The sequence below is a fragment of the Phoenix dactylifera genome, unplaced genomic scaffold, assembly GCF_009389715.1.
Source record: "Phoenix dactylifera cultivar Barhee BC4 unplaced genomic scaffold, palm_55x_up_171113_PBpolish2nd_filt_p 000568F, whole genome shotgun sequence".
Taxonomy (NCBI): Eukaryota; Viridiplantae; Streptophyta; class Magnoliopsida; order Arecales; family Arecaceae; genus Phoenix; species Phoenix dactylifera.
In genome coordinates, this window is record NW_024067972.1 from 59,117 (window position 1) to 77,646 (window position 18,530).

The 18,530-nt window shown below is 38.6% G+C and overlaps 1 protein-coding gene across 2 annotated transcripts in view; it reads right to left on the reverse strand.

Annotated features, from left to right (window-relative positions):
* Nucleotides 1-18,530, reverse strand: part of LOC103719926 — a 50,680-nt gene that overhangs the window by 16,812 nt on the left and 15,338 nt on the right. For both annotated transcript variants that reach the window (XM_008809410.3, XM_039119548.1), the window contains exons 15-22: nt 16,155-16,312; nt 13,817-13,927; nt 5,495-5,563; nt 5,247-5,390; nt 5,024-5,098; nt 4,765-4,941; nt 4,592-4,677; nt 514-568 (exon numbers count right to left, since the gene is read on the reverse strand). In XM_008809410.3, coding sequence (XP_008807632.1) covers nt 514-568; nt 4,592-4,677; nt 4,765-4,941; nt 5,024-5,098; nt 5,247-5,390; nt 5,495-5,563; nt 13,817-13,927; nt 16,155-16,312 — 875 coding nt within the window. The remainder of the gene's footprint in view (nt 1-513; nt 569-4,591; nt 4,678-4,764; nt 4,942-5,023; nt 5,099-5,246; nt 5,391-5,494; nt 5,564-13,816; nt 13,928-16,154; nt 16,313-18,530) is intronic.

An 18,530-nucleotide genomic window follows, 5' to 3' on the forward strand; every position in this document is an offset into this window, starting at 1 on the left:
GATTATAAGCCAAAGAGCAAAATAAAAATTGTACCATGAACCTTGGCCACATAACACAAAAATTGTATCCCTCGATTAAAGTGTGAGGCTTCATTAGATAATAATGCAAAGTAATTTGCAAAATAAAGGCAATAATTAAAAGATCCCCTTGTAGGATGAATTAATAATGTTTTGAAAAGCTACAGGGTTGGTTCCAAAAATAACAAAACACCAGGTATTTGTTTGTGTAATCCATGGATTTTCAACATAAAATCAATGATGATAGCAAATGAAAACTATAGATTAGTTTATTAAGCCCAAAAAATATTTTTTTGAAGGTAATCAAAGATGTCAAACAGAATCTTCAGATAGTTGCAGACCTACCTGAATTAAATATGTACCAGATGGACATATCAATTTTAACAAACCAAAGACCGATGAATTTAAAATAATTGATTAGCACGTCATATTAAATGGGTAAATAAATGCATAAATGGGATATGATGGAGATATAAAATAAGGAAAAATGCTTGCCTTTTTATCTTGGTAAATTAATGCAGAAGCTTCAATATATGCAACTGCTTGATAACTGGTACAACAAAATGAAAGAAAGATAGCAGAACATGAGTGCAAGCAAGTGAAGAACTTGATATAGATGAGACCCATATATAGCCACAAGAAAGAAAAACCAAGGAAAACTACTGCAAGCCCAACTAACAAGGTAAATGATCGATACATTGATGAAGTTTGCTCATCTAGGAGTTAGTTAACTTTTGTAGAGCTGTATTTGCATCTCCTAGGATTATTATATCCCAATAGTAAAATCCAGTTAAAATTCTAGTAAATAAAGCTAAAGGTAAAGCTAGGCAACACCTGCATGTTAAAACTAATAAATAAACATTATATATTAAAATAAGATATAACCGAGTAAAATATCTACAGAAGAAAATACCATTCAAATTTCATACATCAAACATAAATGGTCATATTTCAAAACATCAATACAATAATCATAGATCTATATTTTCAAAATATTTAATGGCCTTTGCAGTCTCACATGCTAATGTTTGAGTTACTTCACATGCATGCACGCAAACGTAAAGGTCCAAATGCTCAGTTTGATCTCAGTTTTAGCCAGGTTTGTGAAGTTTCAATTTCAGAAGTTCCACTCTGAGTTTTAGAGTTTCAGATAAAAAATCAAGAAACAATGTATCTAATGCGTCATTCCATGCCAATACTAGCATGCTTGGAAAAATTCACAAGCACAACAACATATTGGCACACAACTGGTACCTTGTTGGTGCTACACATGACAACAAGATGCATATTATGCTGCTAATGCCACACCACCATGCTAATCGGCACTTGGATCCAGGATCATTAGACCTTTGAAGTAGGGTAAAATGGATTTGCGAATATAGAGTCCCTTCGGGGCTACCTAAACATTTAATGGATTTTTGGAATAAAAAACTACTCGTAGCCATCTTGTGTTGTTGGAAAGCTTGTAGGAAATAGGCAGAAAGATACGAACTTAAACAAGTCTTTCAAACAATCAAGATATATTTTTTAATTAAATCACCTAAGCAATTAAACAGTCTATATTTCAGCATTTTGAATAGAAAAGCCTGTGATATAGTCTGATATTGTCAATAAAGCTCATTGATGTCTGTACATATAATATCCCACAGCCGTGTCAATTTTCATATTGTATGATATGTCATAATAAATATGTTGTTGGCCCATTTCTTTGTAACTTAAGGTTATGAAGTCAAGTGGTTAATTAACATGGTTTCAAAGCCGAGGTTGTCAAAGATTGTGGAACCAAATTCCTTCCAAGTCAATCTTTTATTGCAATATCTCATCTCATCTCAACTTGTTTATTTGATGCAGCATAGGGTGAAGCCAACAGGTACTTCAATCCAGTTTACTTCTATCTGCATGTTAATCTTCAAAGTCCAACCTCATCAATCAAATCACCCTTTTCCCTTTCCCGCTGCATCATTATCCCTCCATGTGAATAGTCTAGGCAGCATGTAAAGGGGCTCATTTCCTAACAACTTAAGCTTTTGGAATCAAGAGGTTTGTTAACATAATGTGATAATTAAATTGGACTAAAAAGGAGAATACATATCCGATGTATTTTATTGTAAGGAGTTCCTTTTCTCACATATCACGAGTCAGGAGTCTCCTTAAATTATTGTCCACACTAAGGGAAAGAAGAATATGGCACCAAAGACATGGCTCTCAGTGAATCAACGAACCTATTTGGAGATCTAGGTATAGGTATCAATTCTACATGTACTCCTATTATTAATGATGATTTATCCACTGCTCTTCCAAAACAAAAGAGAACTTGTATCTCTCATCCCATTGGTAGCTTTGTTTCATTTGGCTTAGTTTCTCCTATGCACAAGTCCTTTTCTCTTGCACTCTCTTCTAAATCTATTGAGGACTTCTTAAGAAGTACTCTTACATCCTAACTAGAAAAAGGATATGGTGGATGAAATATAAGCACTACAAGAAAAAAGAAAAAAACATGGCATTATGTGTCTTTCCCCAAGGGAAAACCTACCACTATATGTCACTGTGTATATAATCAACTATACATGATGATTCTGTTGAGAGTTACAAAGCATGCTAGTAACCAAGGGCCATATCCAGACCTATGGAGTAAAATGATTTAAAATTTTGTATCAAGTACTAAAGCTCAACTCTGTTTGATTGGTAATCTGAATACCTATTAATATTACATGTTCCATGCTTCAGCTTGATATGAAGAGTGCTTTCTTACATGGAGACCCATGCAAAAAGGTTTATATGGATCCAACCTTGGTTTTTCTCCATGTAAAGGTTCAGTATTTGTGTGTGAAGCAAAGAATCAATTTATTTAAAATGATTTCCGCATGCCTAGCATAACAAGTTCAATCATGCTCTATTTGCTTTTGGTTTTAGAAGTCAAGCTGATCGCTCCCTCTCAAAAAGACATCTTGAGGTAAAATTTTCCTTATATTTTAAGGACATTGTTACAGGGGATTACCCACCACTAACAGAGAGAATTTTTGCAGTACTTGTTGCAGAAGAGTTTTAAGAACAAAGATTTAGGATAGATTCATTGTTTTTTTGGGAAATTTAAGTTGCCCATTCTAGGAATGAGGAGGCTCATTTACATAGAAAGTTTGCAACTAACAGGTACAAACATTTACAGACTCCTAAATGATACATTTTGAACTTCTTGCCTGTAAACATTTACAAACACTTACAGGTGAAACTAACAAATGTATGTTGTCCATTGGAGCACCATAATTGTGTATATATGTATCGTATGCTAGTAGAATGATTGATATTCTTGATAATTACTGGATATCAATCATGCAGGTGTGATTAGCCAAGTTATTCATAGTCCTCGTCTTGAGGTAATGTATCATATTTTGATGTATCTCAAAAGGCACTTGTTAAGCGATATCGTGCTGTGCAAGAGCGGACATAAAAGTTTCGAGATACTAAGATGCTGACTGGGCTGGTTCTCCCCAATGATAGGTCAGACTCTAGATATTGTACATTTGTTCTGGGGGCAGGTGGATGGGATTTGGTTACTTGGAAAAACAGGAAATAGTCTATGGTATCAAGATCAAGAAAGAAGCAGAGTACAGAGCTCTTGCTCCAGCTTAATTTGAGTTGCTATGGCTTTGCATTATATTGAGTGAGATTAGGATCTTCATTTCCGTACCTATTCCCTTTTTGTACAACCACCATCAAGTTTTCCATACGAGAATGAAACAGATCAAAGTTCAAATCAGCACATTCTCAAAAGGGAGTAATGCTTCTTCAAGGAGTTCATCATCAATCTCAAGGATTCAGGACTTCTAAACTGCAGGCCTGCAGATACTCATATAAATATTAACATGATGTTGTTTGTTGATCAAGGAGAGCCACTTACAGTCTAGACAATGATTGGACAATCTTTTGATAGCTCATCTAACCAACCATCAAAAGTCTAGACAAAACCAATGCTGTGCGATATCAATCATTTTATGGGAAATCCTTAAGATCCTCATAAAGAAATTATGCATAGGACTTTGTTTGACAAAGGAGTCAGGGTAATCTTGCTACTTTGAAAAGAAGTGTTTGCAAGATCTAGGGATGAAGCTGAATATCAGCCGAGTATCAGACCTTTTTCTTAACAAGCTGGCCAAACTCCTAATATGATAAAATTGCATCACACAATTAGGAACTAAGACTCTGTAACAGCCCCTTCCTCTCCTGCACATCCATCTGCCCTCTTTTCTTTCTCTATTCTCTTCTACACTTCCAGTTTCTTTCCCTTCTTTTCTTCCTTTTCTTCTTTGGTTTCTACTTTCTATCTGATATTGCAATAGTATCAAGAAATGTAACACTGTTTGAGAGAAGAAGATTTGGTTAAATGAAATAAATTAGAGAAATGAGGTTGAAGAATAAGAAGCAAAAGAATAAAGCATCAAATTGTGATGTCATGCTATATAGACTAGCATAATAGAGAAAGGGAAGGGAGAAATGAGAGAAAAGTTTAGAGAGAGAGAGAGATGGGAGAAAACACTGGCAGAATGGATAACCCAGCAGAACTTATAAAACTTACCCAAGTTTAAGAAGACCTGCAACAGTAGTAACACTGATATCAAAATCCACTTTTGGTTGTATAATAAAGTTTCCTTCCCTTATTGGCTGAAGCATGGAGACAAGAAATCCAGGTTAGGGTCTTGCATGCAAGTAGCAGGCACCACATAACAAGATATAATTTTGTCTACTGACCTCTCGTATCAACAATGCAAATCTTCCTTCACAAATTCTAACACGTATGCATTCACTTTCTGCTACCTGCCCATTCGAAAATGCTCCAGGGAGCCCTAAATATATATCAATGAAATTCTGCACAGAGCTGCAAACTTTGCCAGGGTCGAGTAACTTCAATATATCTTGGTATGTCACCTAATATATGCCAAACAAGTTGAGAATAATAAGCACATGGTGCAAAATTTATGAATACAAAAGCAATATTCTGATAACTCACCTGCTTATTGCTTTTCAGTACAAATAGTGAACTTTCGGGAGAAAGTACAGGATCAAAATCATTTCGAATTTTGAGCTGCAAGCAGAAACTATAAAATTAACCTCTTTTACACTGTTTTCTGAAGATAAAATAGAGAATAAAAAACTACAAGTTGCAGAGAAATTGGAATTATTACAAGAGCTAGAATTGATGTGACAAGTCAAAAAAGTTCTGTTGTACTAACATGTGCATGTACAAGATGTGGTTCAATATGCTGCTGAAACATAGGAAATACTGTTGTCATAACTTCATTCTGAGATATAGAACAGCCAACACGACTCTTGTCCCTTTGAACTCTTGCAATAAGATGTGAATGTACTCCACCCACCTTACATTAACACAAAAAGAAAGAGATGAATACTTGTTATTAAATAAGCATATTAAAAAGAGATTTTAAAGAAGACTAAGACATGGAGATCCAGGAAATCTTACAACAGCAATCCATAAGTCGAGTGATTTCCGTATATCAGGGTGCAATGCATATACCCCTTCAAAAATCACCTGGTAAGTTGCAGTAATCAAAAATAATCAAAGCACTTACATTATCAAAAGAAAAAGAAACCAGTATCATTTAGTGCAGAATGTATGCATGACTTCTTGGCCAGAGTACACAGAACTATACTGTGGTATTATACTCTCTAATACGTAATTTTGCAGGGGTTTGAAATATAGCATCAATGATTTCTTGGGGTTAACTAGTGGAGTAATAGGAAACTAAATTACCATGTGATCATTGTAATTGCATCATAGCAATAAAAAAGGGAGTTATCTTGGTATAATGGTCTGCAATATTCTTGAGGTTTCCAAAACAATACCATCCATAAGGGATCCTATGAAAAATTTGGATAAGGTTATGGAAAAAAGAATGTATCATAGAAGATTCCAGAAGAATACTATCTGATAAAGATACATGATGTTTGTTGGAATGTGAGTGACAACAAAGATGATCATGACCAATAACTATTTATCATTTACAAAAATGAACTTTATAAGTTAGTTATTAGCTCAATTGTTCTTCTAGAGTGCTAGGTACAGCATTTCATAAGTCTTCTTTAGGATCAAAATACAATCTTAATTTCAATGAGGATTTTTAATAGTAATAATAGGGAAAAATAGTACAAGGTAGGGGTATAGATTGGGTCAGGCTCAACCTGAACCAGCCCACCCAACCCACTCATTATGTAGGGTTGGGTTGAGCTTTTATTAATTTGGGTCCTACCTGGAGTGAAAAACTCCAACCTGACCTTAAATTGGGTTTGGTTAGGATTGAGCTATAATCCAAGCCAAACTCAAACTGACCCGACTCAACCTAACCCAGTCCAATATATAAATAAATCAATAATTCATATTTATGGTTTTTATTAGTTACATGTTTTATATAGTTATGTCTTTGGTCTTGTTAAATTATGTGTACGTGTGCCATCAAAATTGATGAATGGTTAAGGCCTCAACCCAATCTAATTAACGTAGCCCAACACGACCCAACCCAACCAGAATTTAGCTTAAGATAGGGTGTGATCAGATTGGCTGGATTTTTGGGTTGGGTAAGGGTTTGCCCTCAATCTGACCCAATCTGCTCAAGTTCCAGCTATAGTACAACAGGCGACAGATAGTGAACTTCAAGAAAGCATTAGCTTTAGATACCTTGCATGAAAGTTGAACTGATATTTGAAGATGACAAATATTAAATTATGAAATGCATTATAATTAAGACTTTCCTTTTAATTTCATATCTAAGAAACTATGATAATTGGTTGGACAGATTCTAATGTCAACCAGCAAGAGGGACAACATTATCAAAAACCTGAATCATAAAACCTGGTTTCCAGTATCTACAAAAGTCAAATGATCTAAAATGTTTTTCACCATAAACTTAATGTATTTATGTGAAGTTCAAAGCTCACATTTAATACGGAATACACCTTCTTGAAATTTATGCTTTATTTATTTTATTTGGAAAATAATTATCCTTTGGTTATGGACAATTAGAGCTGGTAATTTATGACCCACCCCGCAAACAACCGACTTTAAGCAGGTCCGGATTTGACATAAATGGGTTTGGGTCATAAGTAGATCAACCCATATAGACCCGTTTATCAAACAAGTCGGGTTCAAGTTTAGACCTTTAAACCGTTTAACTTATTTTGACCCATTTAATAATTGGGTCGGGTCATGATCTGATCCATTTAACCCATCTAAGACATGTTTAACCCGTTTAAACCTACTTAACCATTTCTATTCTATTTAACTCGACCCACTTAAATTGTTTAACCCATTTAAGTCCATTAATCTGTTAAAAACCAACTTAACCCATTTAATTTGATTTGATCCACTTAGTAAATGGGTTATGTAGGTTAGGTTAGGTTATTTGTTTAATAAACAAGTCATATTCATATCTAAATTTTTGACCTATTTAATAAACAGGTCGAGTTCGGGTTGACAAACTTTTGACCCGACCCAACTAGATTGCTACTCCTATCTGCAATCACCACTATATTTGGGTAAAAGAGATTTATGTATTTATTTATATCAAGGTTCTCCATATAGGAAACTACTGGCTAGAATAGGGAAATAACCGTACTAGGAGAGAACTAATAGCTAGTACACCGCACATACTGAGCATCAGTACCAAGGGATGTACCATATGGACACTAAGCATGGCATGTATCAGTTGGGTTTCGAATCAATACAGGTAACAAAACCGGAATGTAAAACCTTGCCAAGCTTCGTAAAGTAGGGGCCTCACGGACTCATACAATATATGTATATATATATATGTATAAATATGTATATATATGTATGTGTATATGTATATGTATGTATCATACAATATATGTATATATATATGTATAAATATGTATATATATGTATGTGTATATGTATATGTATGTAAATGTATATATTTATGTATATGTATAAATATTTGTATATATGTATGCACGTATTAGATGATACCAATCTATGCAGCATAATACAACATCATGTGTGATGCTTTTTGGTATTTTCATGAACATAATTTTATTCTAATCAGGTCTTTTTGGTGTTGTCAACATGACGTAATGTGCCTACATGTAAACTGTAACAGTAACAACCAAGCATATACAAAAAGATTGGAAGTAGTTGACGACATGGTTACATATATCAAACAATATTGGGATTAAAAAAATCTCTTATCATCATAATGTTACTACCAAGATAGCCAATATTTGGCCAAAAATAATAAGTTCTTTTTTTTTTTTTTTTTTTGGTAAAAACGGCTACTCATTCATATAGATCTAACATGAGTACAGCCTGCCATGTCCGTAGAAATAAAAGACAACAGAGAAGAAGGAGCGTCTACAGTAGACGTCCACAAAACATCCCCGGAATGCCGGGCCACAAAAGAGGCGACCCAGTCTGCGGCCCTGTTCGCCTCTCTAAATACATGACCAATCTGGAAACCGACCATCATCTGAGCCATCCTCCGAGTCTCCCGAATGAGGGGGTGACCGTCGCCGTACCTGTCCATCCCCCGGATCCAATCGATCACCACCGCAGAGTCTCCCTCGAGGAACACTCGCTCGGCGCCAAGGACCTGCCTGGCATAGGATAATTCCTCCCAAGCCGCCCGTAGCTCCGCACCAACAACTGTAATCCCAGGTGTCCGACGCCCACCAGCAACCACCAATCTACCACCGTGATCCCTAATCACAAAGCCGACCCCTCCAGTCAAAACCGTCTAGTGACCTACTGCCATCGAAGTTTACTTTGAGATAGCCAAGGGGTGGGGGTACCCAAGAGACAGTAACAAAAAGGGGCGCTGAAACAGCGTAAGGAGAATCCCAGGTGTCCCTGGCCATCCCAGAAGAAAACTCAGTGGCAGTCACCATAACCTCCCTCGCATGTCGTGCCGCTCTGTCCACCACCATCCTCGGAAGCCCCCGCCTCCCCTCAAATATGCCTGCGTTCCTATCCAACCAAATGTGATAAGACAGGTACGCCCTCATAATCCCCTCTGCTGCCAACCTGGGCCTACACATGGAATCTCTCAGCATCCGCAGCAGATCCTGCGTCTAGACTACCGCATCAATCAAGGGAACCGAAGAACACTGCCATATCTGTCGAGCTCTAGGGCACAGTAGGAGAACATGCTCAATGGTCTCTACGATATCACCACACGTCTCACAAAACTGAGATACCCCCATACCACGCCAAGCAAGCAAACTCCTCGTCGGGAGACATCCCCAAGCCACCTTCCAGATGAAAAGTGCCACCCGTGGGTGAATCCGTAATCTCCATATCCATCCTCCCACGATCTGTCGCGCTGGCGTCCTGCAGAACAACGCACAAAGATCCCTGGCCCTCACCCGCGACCGCCCCGTCGGAGTCCAAAGCAGCCTATCCGACACCCCTCCAGAGGGAATTGGCAAGGCCAAAATCAACTCCGCCAACTGCTCACCAAACACCTCCCTGATCAACCCCACCCTCCAATGACTCCCCTCAGAATCCAGCAGATCCCTGACCCTGCACCCAGCTAGTCTCGCAGAGTCCACCATGGTCGGCAGACGACATATCGGCCAATCAGTCACCCAGCTATCCTCCAGCACATCTATCGAGTGTCCGTCACCAATCACCCATCTGATCTCCGAAAGTACCACCATAGCCCTGGCACACATCACTCGCCATATCGGAGAGTGGTGACGCTCCATCCGCCCCCCAGGCACCAAGACACCATATTTGGCCCTCATCAATGAGGACCACATACTCTCTGGCTCAAGCACAAATCTGGCTGCATACCTCGCCGCTAACACCTCCCGTCTCGTCATCAAAGACTGCACTCCCAGCCCCCCGGCACTGGTCGGCTGGCAAACACTCTCCCAGGCCACCAAGTGGATCCCGCCTCTGCCGCTCCTCCTCCCCCAGATAAACTCCCTGAACAACTGCTCAAGGGACCTCAAGACTGACACCGGAATATCGACGTGGGATAGAAGATAAATAGGAACAGATGAAAGTACAGAACGCACCAGTACGATCCTCCCCATCATAGACAATGAATGAGACTGCCAGCCCTCCAGCCTGCGTCTGACTCTAGTCACAAGGGACACACAGTCCCTAATCCTCAGACGTCGGCCACATAAAGGTACCCCCAAATAAGACATCAGGCCCCCCTGTTCTCCCACTCCTAGAACCTCCAGTATAGAGAGCTTCAGCGCCCCGCGCGTCTTCGGACTAAAGATAACAGCAGACTTGTCCAAATTGACCTGCTGCCCAGACAGAGCACAGTAATCCCGAAGAATCTGATCTATAACTCGAGCCGACTGCCTCGTGGACCTGGCTAAAAGCATGCAATCATCAGCAAATAGTAGATGGGAGATCGCCACTGCTCCCTCCACCGGTCTGTAAGCCTCCAGCTCCTGACTCATCACTGCCTGCCGCAAGAATCTAGACAATGCATCCGCACAAATAATAAACAGCAATGGAGAGAGGGGACAACCCTGACGCAAACCCCCAGACGACGTAAAGAAACGGGAGGGCGAACCGTTCACCAAAATAGCAAAGGAGGGCACCCTGATGCAACCCATCGCCCACCTGATCCATGTCTCATGTACCCCAAACAACCGCAAGGACTGCTGCACAAAGTCCCACCTCATCTTGTCATAAGCCCTCTCCATATCAAGCTTAACCCCCATCAAGCTTCTCCTCATCGGAGCTCTGCTAAGATCAAACATAAACTCCTGAGCAATGAGTACATTATTCGATATACTCCGCCCCTCCAAAAAAGCCCCCTGCTCCGGGGATATAAGCCTAGGGAGCACCCCCCTCAATCTGATAGCGAGAATTTTCGTCGTCACCTTGTACAAAGTCGTACATAGGCTGATCGGACGAAAATGACTCGGCTCCGTAGCATCCTGCCGTTTCGGGATCAGGGCAATGAAGGTCCTCTGCCACTCAGTCGCCATCACTGTTGTATAGCTGCCGTCATATCCCATCCAACTATCATCCAATATCGCTGAAAGAACACCGGTGGGAACCCATCCGGCCCCGGCGCCTTGTCCCCTCCGAGGAACCACACCGCCTCCCTGATCTCCCTCTCTGATACCGGACTAATCAAACCAGAGTTCTCCTCCTCTGTGACCACCTCCCCTGGCGGTGGAATATCTGCTAGGCTCGCTCCACCAGTCTGCTCTGTCCATCTGCTCCTAAAGAAGCTCACCAGAATCCTCTGTATCACCTCCGGCTCCTCCGACTGCTGCCCCTCCTCATCCCTAATAAGTCTGATCCTGTTCTGATTCCTCCTAATCACTGTCGCCTGGTGAAAATATCTGGTGTTCCTGTCCCCCTCCATGATCCACTGTACCCTCGCCTTCTGTCTCCAAAATATCTCCTGCTGTCTAAGTAGGCCATCATGCAGAGCAAGTAAGGATCTAAGCTCCCCCACATCCTCATCTGACAGACCCCCCCTCGAGCCTCCTGATCCTGTAACCTAACAATGGCCACCTCTGACTCCTCAATCCTCCTAAAAATGTCTCCCACCTCCTCTCGATTCCATCTCCTCAGCCTCCTCCTCGCCAACTCCAATCTCCGGGACACCCGGTACATGGCATCACCCCTCACTGGAGTGCTCCACGCCTCCCTGACCATCTCCCATGAACGAGGGTAAGAAAGCCATATCTTCTCGAACCTGAATGGGGGGTGCACCGGAACAAAGGCATCAGTGCTCAACAACAAGGGACAGTGATCAGATGCAATCCTGGGTAAGTGAGACACACGATGATCCGAAAATCTCTGGACCCATCCAGCTGTCGCACAAGCTCTATCAAGTCTCTCCCAAACCCTGGCCGGACCCTGTTGATTATTGCACCATGTGAATCTTGGACCAGTAAATCCCAAGTCAATTTGATTAAGTCCTAGAGCCAGCATAGGAATATAGAGTTTCAACTTCCAAATTTGTAAGGTCATCTAATATTTAGAGTAGAACTAATGAGTCAACGCATATGAATAAAAACTGAGCAGCATATTGAGAAGTTATGCCACATGTACACAGTATTCTATGGAATATGTTACAACTCAAAGAAGAGGAAGGATGGGTAGTTGGTTCTTGTATGCAGTACTAGCGCTATACAGCCATTATAATTGTTATTGCACTAAGTACTAACAATAAGACCTTCCAGAGAACACTGAAATTATTGGTGAAGCATACATTTGCTTATGTCATTTAAGAAGTACTGAGTAGATGTACTGATGATCCAAGCAAAGTAACATATAGTTTTGATATGCTTGGTTCACTTTTTCAACACTAAATTGTTAAGGAAAAAATTTTAATATCCTGGTTCTCATTATATCTCCAAGAAAAGGAGATACTACAAGGTAGAAGGAACAGCAACCACTTCAGAATTGAATTAGTGCAACTACAGTCTTACTTAATGATTGGTGGAGTGTTGAAGGCTTGCAAACTTGTTTGTCATCCGGAGACCCATTCAAGGTATGACCTTCTTAAGTAAGCAACAATGTCATGTAATCTAGAAATGCTGCTGACATTACAGGTCCATCTCGGAAAAGAGAATGCATGGTATGATTTAATTTCCAGGAAAAAAAGATATTTTGTTTTAATGAGATGAAACCAATTGTCATAGGAGCAATAACACCCTTCCTGATTAATCTTATCATTTGTTTCTAAGAATGATCATGGAATATTAAATATCACTTCAGAATTCAGGATCATTTGCCACTGAAGAAACTAAGAAATCAATAGTAATGTAGTATACATTATGCATGCGGAATGAGAATAAATAGAGTGGTCCAAGGGACCTGATGTGTCTAACCCTACTTTTGAACTTTTATATGTATTAATACTTTAATAGAGCACTCATTTTTTATGACAAATTTGCAGTTTCACATTTATTTCAAGCATATTAAATATTTCCTAATAATAAATTTATAGTGTTTATCTCACACCTCATGAAAGTAACATTTTTATGCTTATAGTATATTTAACTTGGAAATGTTTAGTATTGGTTCTGTTCTTTCAGAAGAGCTTTTATGAAGCTGAAACGCTTTTCACTTGCTTGGTATTTGGCACTGCATAGCTGGAAGTACATTTTAAGTCTATTTGGTTTCAGTAGGGTTGGATCTAACTATGATAACTTCAACTTCTTTGAGATTGATTTAGATAAGGAAGATCAAGTTGACCTCCACAATCATATTCTGAGTTTGTGTTGCATCCACAATGAAGTAACTTAATTGAAGTTTACCAAATCCATTTGCATTTTCAATATGTCCTCTCTTAAGTGAGGCAAAAAACATTATTTTAATATAAGCATAAGGAAAAAGCTAAAAGCAAGTTTTTTAGCTCCTCCTATAAGCAGCTTTCTAGCTTACATTAGATGCATTTTTTACTGAGCATTACCAAACACCATTCTTACAGAAAGTGCTTTAACAAAAAAGGTCATAAAAGAGCTTTATTTAAGCAACACCAAAAATACCACAGTAAAATCTGAAAGGCAATACTAATGGTACAGATTCAGTTCAACCACTCTGTAAATAGATATATTAGACACTGATCAGGAGTATGACAATTACAGGTTTTACAACCATTTTCTAAGGGATAACAAATATTTTTTTCAATCAAGTTTTACCAGTAATAATGCAGCTTTAATACACTATATGGATGCATATGGATGCATATATTTGTGTCTATATACATAACGTGCATAAAGGTATGAATATATATGTACATACAATACAAAACATTGCCTTATAAATAATGAGACTTACCACCCCACAGTCCTCAGAAACTTGAAGCTCCTTGAATCCATTTCGACTGCAATTCTCAAAATCAAAGCAAGGAACTTTTGCCTTATGACAGTTTCTCAAGTCATTAATATTCTGCAATTAATTATAACAGGTTTAAATTTCTACTTTCAAGGAAGAAGAACATCTTCCATTAACAACTAAGGGGCAAGGTTCGAAAGCAACAGCTTCATATGTAATGCAAAATGAACTAAGTAATGAGGATAGTTCTCAAAGCATGGAATGTACATATTCAGTTGGTCACATGAGCTTATGCACACAGTGCATGCATAGGTTAAGCATGATATTTAACCTTAGATATGACAACCATGGATGAGTTTCTGTTTCAACACATTATAAAAAGAACCAAGAGATCGTATCATGAAAACCAAGTGACAAAATCTGTAATTATATAAAATGGTTATATAAAATAGAAAACAAAGGAAGTTTCAAGATTTAGAAAGTTAAATTGCTATATCAATGAAAAAAAAATCAAAAAATTAAGCAGGTTCCTTCTCAAGTGGCAACTAATGAGGTTAAATAAAGGTTCTACTAAGATTCTCTCCCTGTAACATGCCATAATCTGGCGCCATTTGCAGTTCCAAAATTATACGGAACTCGAGATACATCACTTAAGCTCAAGCTTCGCCGTCTTGGTACTGGACCCCGTACCAGAGCCACATTAGCACAGTGTCGGTATGATACGGTATGAAATTTTTTTGCATACCAAATATCGGTACGCCACCCATACCAGGTACCCTTATCGAATCGGTATGGTACACCCCATACCGCCCGATTTGGGTCGGTACGGCGTACCTTGCTTAAGCTATTATCTGACAACTGAAGGACACCTTTATATAGTCATCTTCTCTAACAAGCTTGTTAAGTAGCGGACTTTATTTAGCCTTGCTAGAAAACACATTGACTAGACGTCAGTCAGCCATTATATTCAATACTTGAAGTTTTTGCTTTTTTTTTGTGATAACCTTCTATCATAAGAAAACAATATTACAAGGGGTATTTTGGTTAATATATTTCAATCTAAGATCACCGCACTGGTGTGATTTTGGAAACCCATCCATCCAATCATCGGGCTGAAAGGTGATTTGAGAAGTGGGGGTAATCCGAGATCGCTACCACGTAGGATTACTAGGATGCGACCAAACACAGTAATTTCATCATCTCTATCCAGATCACCCTTGATCCTAGGGTCATCACCCCATACCAAATGCCTCAAGTTTTTTGCACAAAAATATGAATGAGACCCATATTAACACGCTGAAAATGGTGCAGGCATCAGATAAATGCATCACATGGAAGCATATTTAGAGGAAAAAAGATGACATATGTTATAAAAGGACATCATCAGCATTAAGTATTTTCCTACCAAAATAGGGTCTGCTAACGAGCAACAAGAATGCTAGAAGGCTCCGCAGGAATATGTAAACTCGACAACCAGCTATTAAACTGGTGTTGAGTTCCTGGCTATGACAACACTAGGCAAATGAGGGGCCTTGAAACATAGGTCAGTTCACTTCTGTATGACCTTCACATACAAACTTCATTTCTGCAAAGAATACCTCATGTTCCTAGCAAACTTTTGCAAATGCTATCAATTTCAGGAAACAAACTAATAAGCTTCACGAAAGAGTAGATCAGTGACATGGGAAACATCCAGTGAGTATGCTCACCAAGAGCCTGGATGAAACACGTTCTTACTAATATATGGTCACCACCAATTTGTAGCCATCTGTCATCCTTCTAAAAGTAAACTTCCCAAGTACCTCCTTTTGTGAGGCTCTGGTTCCTTCACTTCTCCAAGTACCCAAAATACACCTAAAACATTACATCTGTGCATGCTTTTTCGTACTCATGACTTTATGTGCTGATCCCAGTACCCCACAGTGTGGACTCACCACCCTTTCTCAAACATGCATTATGCAGGTCCAAATCTAGTTATATGAAAAATCACATCCCATCTATTTCAGGTCTGTTTGTAGTTTGCTCCAACATCTACTCCAACCCAAGGGCAAATTTCAAAAGACATTTGAATCATGATATATGAAAGTTTTCAATTAAAATGTGATAAAAGTGCAGAAGATAACATAACATATATTAGACTTGGCCCTCAGAAACATTATTGAACATTTTAAACCATTAACATTGAAAGAATGATCATTTAATAGATCATGAGATTCTAATTTAGGCAAATCTTACACCCTCCATGAAAATTTCTCCTACATTATAAGATATTAAACAAGAAATGAAGTCCAAAAGCAAGCATCGCTTTTCAGAAGTACATGTCACAGCAATGGTATAATACCTTCGACAGCAAGGATAAATCCAAGGAGTTAAACTCATCATACTTAAAGTCCTTCACTTGTTCACACTTGTAGTAACTTTCTAAAGAGATTACTTCACAGCCAACTATATTTGCCATTTTTTGAGCCAGGCTTGTTTTGCCCGATCCACTTGGACCTCCTATGAATTACAACCATAACAAAATAAGTCAATATCAAGAGTTAAGACTTAATAAAGAAATGCAATTCGACCCAGGATTAATTACAGAAATGGATTAGCATAAATGTGATACAAAATGACATTAAAAAAGAAAAAGAAGAGAAACATGGGGGAGATCAAAGCCTCCACTTACTTGGGCACTCACATCATTAAACTAAAAAAATAAAATTGAATGACACACCCTACATGATTAATTTATCATCGTATAATTCATGCACCCTATACAAGCTAGTGAAGCCATAAACTAAAAAAGAACAACAACATATAGAACTTGAACATATAGAATTGCATAATAATTAAATGTTAAATATGAAAATATTAATAGCACTTCATGTTTGATCTTATGTTTAGATATGGAAAATAAAGCCTTGGATGTGAAATAATCTTAGCCAGCAGATAGTCTGCCGCATCTGGAGAACAGTTTCTTGGCTCAACCTTAGATTAAGAAAGCAAACTGGAGAAAGAAAAACAGTTTAATTCATTTCATGATCTTAAAATTACTGTCACAGAAAGCCCTTTTAAAAGGCCTAAAAACACTTGCAAATTTTTCCTAAAGTACTAATGAGGGTGATCTTCCCTACTATTTTTATCAGAAAGAGAAGAAAGAAAAGAGAAGAAAAGAAACAGATAAAAACAGACACCTCCATTGTTCTCATAGTTGAAGGGAAGAAGGGAAACATATAGGGAATTGGCCCACCCATGCTGCCCAAAATAATCGTTGGCTGCTCCCTATAAATGAGGTATCTTGAAATATACCTTTCTTTTCTCAAATTTGAAGCTCCTTTTCTCTCATTTTTTTAAGAATGGGTGAGCCTAATGTAATTGATCAACCACTTATTCTCTATAAATTGTAGGCCCAAGAAAGAAATTCCAGCTGTACAACTTAAGCCAATGCGTGTACATTCAGCTTGAAACAATATTTGGATCAAGGCCTACCACATAAGATCTAGTTTGAACCCTCCAGCTAAGCAAACTTTAGCATATAAGCCCCCGATACATGCTAAAACTTGACTTTCGACACCCCACAGCTCTGCCCAACCCACAAACTGAACAAAATACACCTAATCAACTGAAAATACGATTTTTCGGTCAGAATCCTGCCGCCCACCCACCACTTGGTGGTATGCATGTGATCCTCCTTGATTTCATCACCATCGCCTGTGATAATAAGGAATGAAAAATATTGCTTCAACTCATTAACTCAATCTCTAACAACAATTTCCATGTCACTGCATCTTCACTGAAGTGTATTTATTAGCCTTTGTAAAAAAAGATGCAAGCCTACTCAGGATGCTACTTTCTTCAAAAATATATGTTAGCCAAAAAGAACATGAGAAGCTATAGCGAGGATGACCTCACACCAAGCACACTTGCCTAAAAGGTGACCAACAAAGAAACATAAAAACAACGCGCACACACCATAACTATCTCCCCATTCCTAACCAAGGCTAAGCATATGTCTTGCCCCTCTGTCACTTTAATAATCAACTTCTGAAAGATCTTGCCTAAGACAAGGTTCATGGAACTCTCACCATCAATAGAGAATGCAAAGATTTTGTTCCACCACCAGTCATCTCTTATATTCAGATCTTCCTGCCTTTGTTTGACAGCACAGCAAAGTCTGTCCATTTATACCTGCACTAAAATGAGCAAGCAGGAACAATTTTTTGTCCTTGGTGTAGTAATGCTACTAATGTTGTTTATCCCTTCCTACAATAATAATAACATGATAAGGACATTAAGTCACAAGAAAGAACTAATTATGCAGCCTGAGATCCACCATCCTATGTGTCCAATGTGAGGGTATCATGTGGTCACATGGAAAGACCTAAAGGGTGTGCTATTCGTGTTTTCATATTGCTTTAGAAACAACACTACTTGTATGAGTTAATATGCAAAAATGCTTTGGCACGATTTTACACGTGCCATCATGTCCAGGTTCCTAATCTTGCTTATGAATACTTCATATGGTTTAATAGTAGAATACTTTTAATAAAGTTGTATCTAGAAACAAGGGGCTTAGAGGAGTTTATTGCTTTTATATGGTTTTTTATATGAAAATGGCATCCAGTAACACATACTAGCAAGGTCCGCAATGTCGGTACCAAGTATCGTATCCGTAGTTTATTGGTTCGGCTCAGTATGGTACAGTACAGTACACTCCTGTACCAAAATAGCT